Source organism: Dipodomys ordii, unplaced genomic scaffold (assembly GCF_000151885.1).
Source record: "Dipodomys ordii isolate 6190 unplaced genomic scaffold, Dord_2.0 Scaffold2, whole genome shotgun sequence".
Taxonomy (NCBI): domain Eukaryota; kingdom Metazoa; phylum Chordata; class Mammalia; order Rodentia; family Heteromyidae; genus Dipodomys; species Dipodomys ordii.
Window position 1 is genome coordinate 31,539,341 of NW_012267218.1, and position 13,019 is coordinate 31,552,359.

At 42.1% G+C, this 13,019-nt stretch overlaps 1 protein-coding gene across 1 annotated transcript in view; it reads right to left on the minus strand.

Annotated features, from left to right (window-relative positions):
* Positions 1 to 13,019, minus strand: part of Syne2 (spectrin repeat containing, nuclear envelope 2) — a 282,755-nt gene that overhangs the window by 147,093 nt on the left and 122,643 nt on the right. The window contains exons 33-41 of the mRNA XM_013013810.1: positions 12,262 to 12,462; positions 11,742 to 11,913; positions 9,771 to 9,883; positions 7,732 to 7,934; positions 6,410 to 6,529; positions 6,019 to 6,310; positions 4,287 to 4,438; positions 2,704 to 3,013; positions 852 to 1,016 (exon numbers count right to left, since the gene is read on the minus strand). Coding sequence (XP_012869264.1) covers positions 852 to 1,016; positions 2,704 to 3,013; positions 4,287 to 4,438; positions 6,019 to 6,310; positions 6,410 to 6,529; positions 7,732 to 7,934; positions 9,771 to 9,883; positions 11,742 to 11,913; positions 12,262 to 12,462 — 1,728 coding nt within the window. The remainder of the gene's footprint in view (positions 1 to 851; positions 1,017 to 2,703; positions 3,014 to 4,286; positions 4,439 to 6,018; positions 6,311 to 6,409; positions 6,530 to 7,731; positions 7,935 to 9,770; positions 9,884 to 11,741; positions 11,914 to 12,261; positions 12,463 to 13,019) is intronic.

Here is a 13,019-nt window from a genome sequence, read left to right on the forward strand (position 1 = left end):
ACACACACACACACACACCCGCCCCCCAACCAACACACACACACACACACACACACCCCAACCAACACATGCCACAAAGAAGAAACTCTGGAGTACAATTTAAAACAATCTAGTATGCCACATTAAATTCTCAAACAAATCTTTGACATGTATTAAGAAAACTGCAACAAGTCATGAAAAAAAATGTTCACAGATATTTGTTTGAACTCAGGCCTTCATTTGCTAGACTGATGCTTTACCACTTGAGCAATGCCTCCAGCCTTATTTTTTGGGGTGGTTCCAGTTCTGGGGCTTTAATTTGGGGCCCACCTCCAAAGTGGAAAAGATAAATCCTCAGGCCCTTACAGCAATGCAGAGCCACAAGTGCTCTGCCCACTCCCAGAAGTCTCCATTTTTTCTTTTTTTTTTCTTTCTTTTTTTCTTTTTTTTTTTTTTTGGTGCCAGGCCTGGGGCTTGAACTCAGAGCCTGGGTGCTGTCCCTGAGTCTTTTTACTCAAGACTGGCATTCTGCTATTAAAGCCATAGCCTTTAATAGATAAGCACAGGGAAAGCACCCAGGTTTAGAGTTCAAACCCCAAAACCAGCACAGGGAAAGGGGGAAGGGGGAAGGGGAAGAGGAAGGGGAAGGGGGAAGGGGAAGGAGAAGAGGAAGGGGAAGGAAAGGAAAGGAAAAAGGAAATGAAAGGAAAAAGGAAAGGAAGCATATTCCCATTTTATTATGTCAGCTCAAATCTTTATCTATGAGTCATCTGACTAGTACTTGGATTTCATACTGAAGACACTGATAGTTAATTGGTAATGAATATTGGTTCTTTTCAAGAATGTCTACTCGGTCTGGACTTATTTAATACCTGCAGCCTCTGCAGTTTGTCCTCCACTGCTGTTTGATCTTCAGGCACCTGGGAAAGATGTTCAAGTTCCTCGGAGAAATGGTCCAACGTGGTGTTCAGGTCTGCGACTGCAAGATGGTATGAGTGATGCTCTTCCACATGACTCTCCAATTTTTGCACAGAATCCTAAAAGTAAAACCATGGCACCTTACCAAGTATTTCTCTCAGAAGGTAATTATTTCCTCTCTCAGAAGGTAATTATACCATTCATAAATACTTGTTTATTTTATTAAGAGTTTCATCTCAAAACAGGGCTATGTCCAATCTTATCCAAAGCTCCTGGTGTTTGAGATAGTACAATGTAAAACTCTCCATCTCTCCTTCTCCCAAATGACTCTGAATGAAGACATTTGTCCTTCCATGTTTTCTTGCCTTTGCTTCCTTCCCAAAAGCAATTAGTTAAGAGCTTACAAGATGCTACACTACAAAGCCTATCATTAAATTAAATTACAAACGTCCATAATAAATGAGACCCCCTCAATTATCTATGACTTTGAAGCCAAAAATTCACACTTGGAAAATAAGTGAGAATTTATTATATGATTCCAGATTCCTTTTCCCAAGAGTCAAACTCAAATCTTCCTAGCTCAAAAGTAAAATCATCCTCTAGTTCCCTCCCTGGGGGACCTATGGTTATCAGATGGCTATACCTGATCAGAAAAGCAACAGCTATTAGCTAAAAAATATTCAGTCAAGCACATATATTTTTTTGGTGGGGGGAGGGGGTTGGTTGTGGGGGTTGAACTCAGGGCCTGGGATCTGTCCTGCTCAAAGCTAGCTTTCTACCACTTTTAAGCCACAGATCCATTTCATTTTCCGGTGGTTAACAGACTTTCCTGCCCTGCTGGTTTTGAACCATGATCCTCAGATCTCAGCTTCCTGAGTAGCTAGGATTACAGGTGTAAGCCACTAGTGCCTGGCATCAAGCAGGTACATCTTAAACCCTGCCCAGCTGCTGGTATCTGGAGAAGTAGCATTTCTTATCTTAGTAATGCTTGCATTGAACCTGGCTTTCAGTAGAGGATTATAAACAGTCTTATTTAGAGAATATATTCCCTCATGACAAGCTGACATTTTGCCTCAATTCTTTCACTGCAGATCATGTGGAAATGTCCCAGGAAGGGCACAAACAAGAAGTTTCATAAATATAATTCATATTAAACTATTGCAATGGATAGATGGGTGGATGATGAATATCCACATTGTCAACTCCACAGCCATGTCCAAAGAACATGAACCTAAAGGGTTAACATTAATTGACATGTTCAACTAAAACTCCTCTCTACAACTAAACAAAATACAAAAAATAAATGTATTAAATTCAAATAATTTTTACTTTTTTTGGGGGGGGTCCGGTTGTGGGGCCTGAACTCTGGGCCTGGGCACTGTCCTTCAGCTCTTCAGCTCAAGGCTAGCGCTCTACCACTTGAGCCACAGCGCCAATTCCGCCTTTTTTTTGCTTATGTGGTGCTGAGGAATCGAACCCAGGGCCTCATGCATATAAGGCAAGTGCTCTACCACTGAGCCACCTTCCCAGCACCTCAAATAATTTTTAATCTATTGAACTCTCAAAGAAGAGAATTTCAATGACAGGAAATAACATCATCATCTTTTAACAAGCAAAGGATTTCCTAAGCAAAACTGACTGGATTGATTCTGTCAATTTTGAGAGTTAGTATTTCCACATAAAAATAATAAATTTTGAAAGCTTTGGGTGTACTCGAAGAATGACAACCAAAGCCATCTGTAAGGCTCTATGTTACAAATCTTACATAGAAATCACTGCAATCATTTAAACCTCTGTCCAAGTCACCTGCAACTGCTGAAGGAGACTTTCATGTAGATGTTTTATTTCCAGCCAGGGCTCTTCGCTGAAGCTGGGATTTTTGGTGCACTCCAAGAGGTAATTTCCTTGAGATTTTAACTCCTTTAGCAAGGACGTCAAATCTTGTGCCTTTTGGAGGAATTTCTTATAGATTTTTAGCTGGGCTTGCTTCTCCTGCAAACCAGGTTGCAGAGCGAAACCTGCTTCTTGCTTCTTCTTTAATTCTGTGAGCATCAGTCTGAGGTCCTCTTTACTTTGGAGGTATTTCTCTCCTTCTAGCAGAAGTTTTTCTTGGTGGCTAAATTTCACCAAATGTTTCATAAATGAAATGATGGTTAGCAGAATGGGAAGGCATTTTGCATGCTATAATTCAAGATATATTAAAAATAAATAGCATTAAAATAACACAGATAGCCAGGAACTGGTGGCTCACACTTGTAATTCTAGCTACTCAGGAGACTGAGATCTGAGACCAGCCGGGGCAGAAAAGTCTCTGTGAGACTCTTATCTCCAGTGAACCACTCAAAAACTGGTAGTGGCATTGTGGCTCAAAGAGGTAGAGGGGTAGCTCTGAACAAAAGAGTTCAGGGACAGTGCCCAGACCCTAAGTTCAAGTGCCACAACCACAAAAACAAACAAATAAAAAACCCACAAATATACATTGTAACTTAAAAAAAATATGATTGCCAGTATTGGGACTTGAACTCAGAGCCACCAGCTCTCACTTGGCTTTTTCCACTCAAAGCTGGGGCTCTACCATTTGAGCCAGCTTTTTGCTTGTTAACAGGAGACAAGAGACTCATGGTGTCATCTGCCCAGGTTGGCTTTGAACCACAATTCTCAGACCTGTCTCTTGAGTAACTAGGATGACAGGCATGAACCAATGCCTGGGTACATTATAACATTCTAAATAGCACTACATTTAGCTCAGAAATCTAGAAATTATTTTACACAGTTTGCCCAGAGAATTTTTAATACCTTAGGTATCAAAATCCTGACTTTTTTTGTTATATTTAAATATCATGACAATATCCTTTATGATATATTTACATAAGAGTAAAATAAGCATTAAGCATATTTAGCAACTCTATGCTTTCTGTAACTTAAATTTTGATCTATCACCTTAGAAAAAGCTCAGTCAACATTTATTTCCAACCTGAAATATACATTTAAGACCTGATACAAAATAAGTTTCTGCCAGAGATCTATCTAGAAGGTTCAGCTAATGTTTATCAATGTTTACCCTTTTTGGAATTTCTGTAAGCAAATCTTGAGAGATAGTTCTACACTGTTTCATGTGAAGGATGAGGCTGACTGGAGGGAGGGGGTATGGAAGGGAAGCAGGGGTAAGTGAGAATTTGCTGCTAAGATTCCCAGGTTGGTGCATGAACTACGTTCAGTTCCCATTGCTCAGGAATCAACACTGGGATGCCTTTTCTTATCTGAGATACCAACTTTCCCTCCAGCAGAGATTATTCCCCAACCCAGGCCGCAGACAGACAAAACAAACTTGTTGTGGTTCCACTGGGCCATGGAAAGCGATGCAGGGTGAAGGCGAACTTGTCCTCTACCTTAGGTACGTGTTGGCTAAGTGGAGGGTGCTGTCCCATTGGCTGTGGATATCAGTCAGGGTCTCCTGAACCTCCGAGGCCTCGCTGCCCTCAGCTTGTCTCATAACAGTTTGGATTTTGGCGTCTCCTTCAGGTTTCAGTAAAATGATTTCCTGAAACAAAGAAAAAAATGTCATTTGCTTTACTTAAGGATATTACCGATGACTGTGTGTGTTGCTGGTACCAATGCTTGAACTGAGGGTCTCGCACTCCTCTTTAGCTTTTTGGGGATCTGGGGGGAGAGGGTTGTTAGTTGTGGGGCTTGAACTCTGGGTCTGGGCACTGTCCTTGAGTTCTTCAGCTCAAGGTGAGTGCTCTACCACTTGAGCCACAACACCATTTCTGGTTTTCTGATGGTTAATTGGAAATAAGAATCTCATGGACCTTCCTGCCTGGGCTGGCTTTGAACTGTGATTCTCAAATCTCAGCCTCCTGAGCAGCTAGGATTACAGGTATGAGCCACCAGTGCCTGCCTTCCTCCTTAGCTTCTTATAATAGCTGGTGCTCTACCACTTATATCACGCCTCCAACTTCCAGCTTTTTGGTGATTAATTGGAAGTAAGGCTCTCAGGGATTTCTCTGCCCTGGCTGGTACTGAACTGAGATTCTCAGATTCCTAAGAGTATCTAGGATTATAGGTGTGAGCCACCAAACACCTAGCTCAGATGATGGCATTTTATTTGTAAACTTTCCACTGAGAGTCTAACTGCAGAGTTTCATTTTCATAGATGCCCCAGAGACAGATAAATTGCAGAGTTGGTGCTCAGTAAATGTTCAGCCCTTGATTTTCAACTGCTTTCTTTGATTTCACAGGTCCCACAAATCCTCCTTGCCATTCACTTCTACCATTCACTGGTGGAGGGAAGGATCGGGAACAGCCTAGCAGGACATTTCTGTTAAGAGCCATAACTTTGCAGAGGAAAAACATGCCTCATGTCAACTCATCTCTCCACCATGACAGTTATCCATTCTCTGCTCTAACAAAATGCAGTTCCATTCAGAAAAACTACTCAAGATTCCCATGAGCCAGGTAGGCACACTCACAGACACAATCTCAAATGATTTTCCTCAACCAGCTTTTTTTTTGTTTTTTAATTTTTTTGGTGCCAGTACTGGGGCATACGACTTAGGGCCTGAGTGCTGCCCCTTAGCTTTACTCAAGGCTGACACTCTACCAACTGAACTCCAGCTCTGTTTGTGACATTTTGCTGGTTTACTGGAGTTAAGAGTCTTCCCTGCCCAGGCTGGCTTTGAACTGAAATCCTCATATCTCAGCTACTAGCTCATTAGTATCGATCATTTTTTTCTCCATAATATGCTTCAACTAAAGTGATTTCAATAAGCACTTGTGCTGCTGTCCCCTGAATTTGCTCTCCTGACATGGATTCATCCTGTATCCTCAGTAACTCAGGTTCTCATCCATGGCTTTTATTTCATTTATTGGCACATACTGAAGATGACAATGACTGGGTCCTACCCTCAAAAAGAGGTTATACTTTCTTGAGTATGCATTAAAATAATTTTATATCCATCCCAACCCTTGTCTTCTGTAAGTTCAGTGATTTGAATTGCTTCAACTGGTCCACAGTAATCCTACTTTCCATTAAGAAACAAATCTTGGCCACTTTTCTTCTAAATCTTTTCAAAGTGAGAGTTCACTCTGACCTGTCAAATCTACTTTCCACAGTTTTACCTTTATTTTTTGGATTCTTTCTTCAAGTGGCATTTTTCCTTCAGATGAATTCAAAGCCATAAGGGACTCTTTAATCTCTTTTATCCACAGAATCACATCATGTGTGAGATCAGGGAGGCTCTGGTCCTCAGCAGGTGGTAGCTTAGCCTCTTCTTCACTTCCAGGTAATTGTCTCAATAATGTCTGGTATCGGTCAATCAAATGTGTTGATTCTGCTATTATTTCTTCTTCCTCCGAAAAGCCATGTTCCTTCAAAGAGCTGTTCAGCTGGACCACAGATTCAAACTGTTCCCTGTAATTTCCAAATACCATTGAAAATTTGTAGGAGTTGCTACTACAGGATGGAAGGAATTATACTCCAAGTAATACACCTTGCCCAAGATCACGATACCTCATTTGAGCTAATGCTTCCCAAAATAGCTCAGCTTTCTCTCCCGATTCACCCATTTCTTTCCATTTCTCTTCTTGATTAGTCAACCACTTACTTAGGTTTCTATAATCATCCTGCAATCTAAAAGAACAATTCACAGATCAGACTACAAAATGAGCAAAAATAGATTCATATCCAAGAGAAGGATGACATGTACCTTGTGACTTGACCAGGTATTTACTTCCTGTGTTTATTTTCCTAGAAAAGATATAACTTGCCACATATCAAAATCTGAACAGTAATTTACTGTACTAGAGTGGAAGTCACTAAAGCAATGAGTCATGTAAAGGTATTGTAAAGATGAGACAACAAATAGAAAACATTTCTTGGATAATCCCAAGCCTTTGCCATTTTAGATCATTTGAAGAATCTCTCAAACTTTTTGTAATCCTAGCATCAATTTAATCTCTAGCCCAGAGAAAGGGCTAGAGACAGAGCTCCGAGTTTGACACCCAGCATTGCAAAAACATGAAAAATTAAAAAACAAAGTGTCGTCAGGCCTCTGTATCTATGTTTCTATATCCATAGATTCTACCAATCACAAATCTAAATTATTTGGGACAAAATGTGTCTGTTACTGTAAAATATCGATTTTCCTCCTTTCTTGTCCTCATTCCTTAAAGAATAAAGACAAATTTTCCCATAGCATTTGCATCACATTAGGTATGTCATTGGTACATAGGTCATATGAAAACAATTCTTGTGTCTGTAAGTGTGTGTGTGTGTGTGTGTGTGTGTGTGTGTGTGTGCGCGCGCGCACTAGGCTTAGAGTTTGAACTTAGGGCCTGGGCACTGTCTCTAAGCATTTTTACCAGGGTTTGAACTTAGGGCCTGGGCACTGTCTCTAAGCATTTTTACCTAGGGCTTGAAGTCAGGGCCTGGGCACTGTTTCTGAGCTTTTTTGCCTAAGACTAATGTTCTGTCACTTGAGTTACAGCTCTACTTCTCACTTTTTTGGGGTGCTTAACTGGAGATAAGTGTCTCGTGGACTTTCCTGCCTAGGCTGTCTTTGAACCATGATCCTCAAATCTTAGCCTTCTTCATAGTTAGGATTACAGGTGTGAGCCACTGGTGCCTGGCCACTTCCCATTTTATATAAGAGAGTAGAACATCTCATGTTTCGGTGTAGAGGATTTCTCCCTGAGACCAACTATATCTATTTTACTTGTGAAATGTAAATGTACTGTATTTCCTAGCATACATGGTACTGACAAAGAGTTCATGAGAAATCACTAGGAAAATATTGCTAGAAAGTGGTGTTTGAGATCACCTTTCTTTCCTACCTCAGCAGCTGCTGCAGGTGGTGACCAAGTTCCTTTGCACAGGCCTGGCAGATAGACTCCATTTTCTCTAATTCTAGTTCCTGAGTCAGGAGCCAACTGTGAAGCTCCTTAACATGTGCTTTGGGAAGATGTTTCTGTACGTGCTCCAATACGGTATCTACCTGCTGCATTTTATCACTCCGCCCCTCAAGAGCCAAGAAATCCTGAAGGAAGAAAACAGAAGGTTAAAATGGTCTGATGAGCTCTGTGTCACCTCTGTGACACTATTCTAAACCAGCACACAAACCGACACTCCATCTCAACATCTTGTCCCTGACAGGACATGAAGACATGGCTTAGCGCCAGTGGCAGATAGGTCTGTAGCTGTTCTGAATCGTGGATGTCAAAATGCATTTGCATCTGGTTTTCTTGGAATCATAGAAGTACAAGAAATACAGGAGCATGGAACTTGGACCAAGACCAAGGAAGCCACACACTCTTATTCTGGCTCTGTTCCACTTCTCCTAAATACTTCTTTACTTTCTGGCAATCAATATGCAAAACTAAACAGACTACTCTCCCTTGAACTTGGCCCAAGCAGAATTTTCCTTGCAATTTTAGTGTTTCAATGCATCAGTTGCTGAGGCCTATGATATGGACAAAATGAGATACAAGAGCTGGGCACTAGTGGCTCACGCCTCTAATCCTAGCTAAGGCCCAAGTTCAAAGCCAACCTGAGCAGAAAAGTCCATGAGACTCTTATCTCCAATATAAACTACTCACAAAAAGCCAGAAGTGGCTCTGTGGCTCAAGTGGTAGAGTGCTAGCCTAGAGTACAAAGAGGCTCAGGGACAGCATCCAAGCCCCAAGTTCAAGCCCAGGATCAGAAAAAAAAAAGAAAAAAGTAAAGGCAAAAAGAGGGGCAAAGGTAAGTCTTGCAATAAAGATTAATACCACTTAATTGGTTAACTAATTAGTTAATACCAATTAATTATAGCAAAGAGAACATTTAGTTGCCATCAACAAGCTTGAGAACATGACAGCATCAAAACAGAACTGGGCCCCTATCGCCAGTTACTGGGGTGGGGAAGGAAGGCATGAAGACAGCTTTAGCCCCAGGAGTTCAAGGCTAGCCTGGTTCCCAAAGAACAAGCAAGCAAGCAAACACTTTACTAGACTGTCTACCCTAAAGTGATCAAGCACGCAACATGTTTCCCCCCACACTCAGCCTTTTAGTTCATGTTGTAGTCTGACCAGCAGTGTGTTAACATTCAATTGCAGCTAGCTGCTGGTGATTGATGCCTATAATCCCAAATACTTGGGAGGCTAAGACCTAAGAATTGAGGATTGAAACTAACCAGGGCAGACAAATCCATGAGCCTCTTATCTCTAGGTAACCAGCCAAAAGCCAAAAGTTGGAGATATGGCTCAAGTGGTATTGCACTAGCTATGAGCAAAAGATCTGACCAAAGCTCAAGGCCCTGAATTCAAGCCCCAATACTCGGAAAAGAAAATAAAACTTCAGTTGCAATTTTTAGCCAATTTTTAGTATGGTGCTCAAACCTATAATCCTGCCTACTTGGGAGATAGAGATTGGAGGAGAAAGATGGGTCCTGATCATAAGGCTCTAGCTCAACTCATAGGTGGGCACAGTGGCATGCATTTACCATCTCAGCGATGTGGGAAAGCAAGCATAGGAGACTCAAACTCTAAGCTAGCCTGGACATGAAGGGAGACCTTAGCAAGTTCAAGGCCCGAGTTCAAACCAGCACTGCAAAAATAATAGTAACAACAACAACAATAATAATAAGTGCATTTCACTAAAATAGTGTCTTAACATAAACAGAATCTTAGAATATGAAAATAGAATTGTTAAAGCCACTGTAGTACTTACCCATTAAGCAGTTTCAGTATATCTGGAAAATATCCAGGTTATTTAGAAGTATTACCTCTTACATAAAAAAAGTTACCATGTCAAAGTAAGTACTTCCCTATAAATGTAAATACAGTCCTATGTTGCTAATATTTTAGTTTGATCAGTTTTGATATAGGTATCTTACAGAAAGTTTTTGTAGCTTTTGCTCCACACTCGTTTTGGTTGCTGAGGGCTCAAAACAGTCCTTAAGGCTCATTTTAATGCTGCTGAACCAGTCATTAAAGTTCTTACATTGATCTGGAGAAGAAAAAAAATAGGTCTATTCATTTCATTTGCACATCATGATCCCTGTTATGTGAGAGCTTGTAGAATCCGTTTTCTATACTACTGTGTAAAGTGCTAATAAATACTGACACCTAATTTTGAGAGCGAATACAGCATAATTTGGTATATTTTCTTTGATGTTGGCATTGGGGCTTGAACTCAGGGCCTTGGATTTTCACTTTCCACTCAAAGCTGGTATTCTACCACTTGGGCCACAGTTTTACTTCAGGCTTTTTGATGGTTATTTAGAGATAAGAGTATCATGGACTCTGTGTGTGTGTGTGTGTGTGTGTGATGGGGCTTGAACTGGGCCTGGTCACCATCCCTCAGCTCTTCAGTTCGAGGCTAGCACTCTACCACTTGATCCACAGTATCACTTCCGGTTTTCTGAGCATGCATGCACACATTTATGTGCACACACACACACACACACACACACACACACACACACACACACACACACACACACACACACACGTGTCCTGGGGCTTAAACTCAGGGTCTAGGCACTGTCTCTGAGCTTCTTTTGCTCAAGACTAGAACTCCACCATTTGAGCCATAGCACCTCTTCTGGCTTTCTCTGCGTAGTTTGTTGGAGATAAGAGTCTCATGGACTTTTCTGCCTGAGCTGGCACCAAACCATGATCCTCAGATCTCAGCTTCCTGAGTAGCTAGGATTATAGGCATGAGCCCCTATCACTTGGCTTTCTGCCCAGGTTGGCTTTGAACAGGGATCCTCAGATTTCAGTGTCCTGAATAGCTAGAATTACAGGCATGAGCTACCAAATTTTCTCTTTAAGTACCCAGGATATCCCAAAATAGTTGCTAGGGCATGAGCTCATAGACTCAACAGCCACAGGCAGTCGGTGGCACTTGGTATCGGTGACTTACCCATGAAAACAGTGCTTTCCGATGTTACTTATACCATCCATTACTAAATAGGTTTCCCCAATGGATTTGTCTAACTATTATTCTTTCAAATACTGTTTGTGATGTCAGGCATGGAGGTACACACCTATTATCCCAATTAGGTGAGAGGTGGAAAAGGAAGATCATGGCCCAAGGGTAACCCTTGGCAGAAAGCAAGAGACCTTGTCTAAAAAAAATGAAAGTGAAAGGCAGGGTGCAGGTGGCCCACACCTGTAATTCTAGCCACTCAGGAGGCTGATACCTGAGGATCTCAGTTCAAACTCATCCCAGGTAGAAACCTCCGTGAGACTTTTATTTCCAGTTAACCACCAGAAAATCGTAAATGGCATTATAACTCAAAGTGGTAGAGCGTTAGCCTTGAGCAAAAGAGCTCAGGGACAGACACCAGGTCCTGAGTTTAAGCCCCATGACAGACACAAATAAAAAAAAGGGGGGGGGGAAAGTGAGCTGGGCACTGGTGGCTCACACGCAACCCTAGCTATTCAGGAGTCTGACATCTGAGAATCTCAGTTTGAAGCTAGCCTGAGCAGGAAAGTCTGAGACTCTTATATCCCCATTAAACTACCAAAGAAGCCAGAAGGTGGAGCTGTGGCTCAGTTGGTGGGGTGCCAGCCTTGAGCAAAAGAAGCTCAGGGACAATACCCAGGCCCAGAGATCAAGCTATAAGACTAGCACCAAAACAAAAAATTAAACATAAACAAACAAACTAAAGGAAAAGAGACAGGAACATGGCTCAAGTGAAAGAGCATCTGTCCATTAAGAGACAGACCCTGAGTTCCAAGCCCAGTACCTCCATCAATCAATCAATGCTGTCTATGCAAACTACCTATAAGCCAGGCTTAGGTTATTATAGGCACACAGCACTTTACTGGTCATCGTTCAAGAGAAACCTCACACTCACCGTTCAATAATGCACAGAAGTGATCTTGCAAAACACGTTTCTTGGCACTGAACAAATCGCTGACACTTTCATATTGCCTTTTCAAGTCAGAGAGTTCCGGGGTGCGACAACCTATGTGATTCTCCAGGACGGTCATGCTGTGCTTCTGCTGGAGAATCTGCTGCTGTATCTCCTACACAAGAACACACAAGCAACCGCCACCACATCTTAAAACAGTCCCCTCCAAACGACACCAGGCAGCTCTTCATGATTTTTGGAAGCATCTCAAAGGTGCTCAATTGAATTCACTCACTTTCCCTTCGCTAGCCCATGTATAATACAATGCAAGTGAATATCTAAAAGTTATTATCACATGAGGCAGTTCAAGGGTGAAAAGGTTAAATAAGCAAACGGGTTTCTGAGATCTCTGCTCTCACTAGGACTTTTCATTTTTCTGTTTTCATTGACTGCAAAAAGCCAAGACTATAAAAATAAGTGGGAGATTAACATGGGTCACCGAAGCCATGCAGTTGGGCAGTACCTCGAGTTTCGTGAAGATCTCCAGGCTGTCGGTGGGCGATAGTGCTTTCAAGAGGGACTCAGTCATTCCAATCTGGGTCTTGGCTTGGTCCAGGTCCTCCCTGAGCTCTGCTGTGCTGCCATCAAGCTCGGAGCCATTGGATTCCCCTGTGAGATACTTTCTCATGCGGCCCATCTTGCTCAAAACAAAGGACTCCATGACCTGAATTTATGCAACACAGGAAGCACTGAGATGAACTGTGTTCAGTAGACTGCCGTACGCTGCACTGCCAGAGAGCATGCTGGGATGGCTTCGCTTCACTAAGAAATCAAGTCTTCGGATGGCTCTCCTTCATCCTGTGTCACTCATACAATGAGAGAGTTGCCTTGAAAAGGAATAAGGTATAACAGGGAAGCTGGGCACCAGTGGCTCACACCTACAATTTTAGTTAAATCTCAGGAGGCTAAGATCTGAAGATCACAGTTCAAAGCCAGCCCAGGCAGGAAAGTCCGTGAGACTCTTATCTTCAATTAACCACCAAAAAGTTGGAAGTAGAGCTGTGGCTCAAGTGGTAAGAGTGCTAACTTTGAGCAAAGAAGCTCAGGGACAGTGCTCAGGCCTTGAATTAAACATCTAATACCAGCACAGGAAAGAAAATTGAATTTAACACCTAGTACCAGCACAGAGAAAGGAGGAAGGAAGGAAGGAAGGAAGGAAGGAAGGAAGGAAGGAAGGGAGGGAGGGAAGGAGGGAACGAGAGTGCGAGGGAGGGAGGGAGG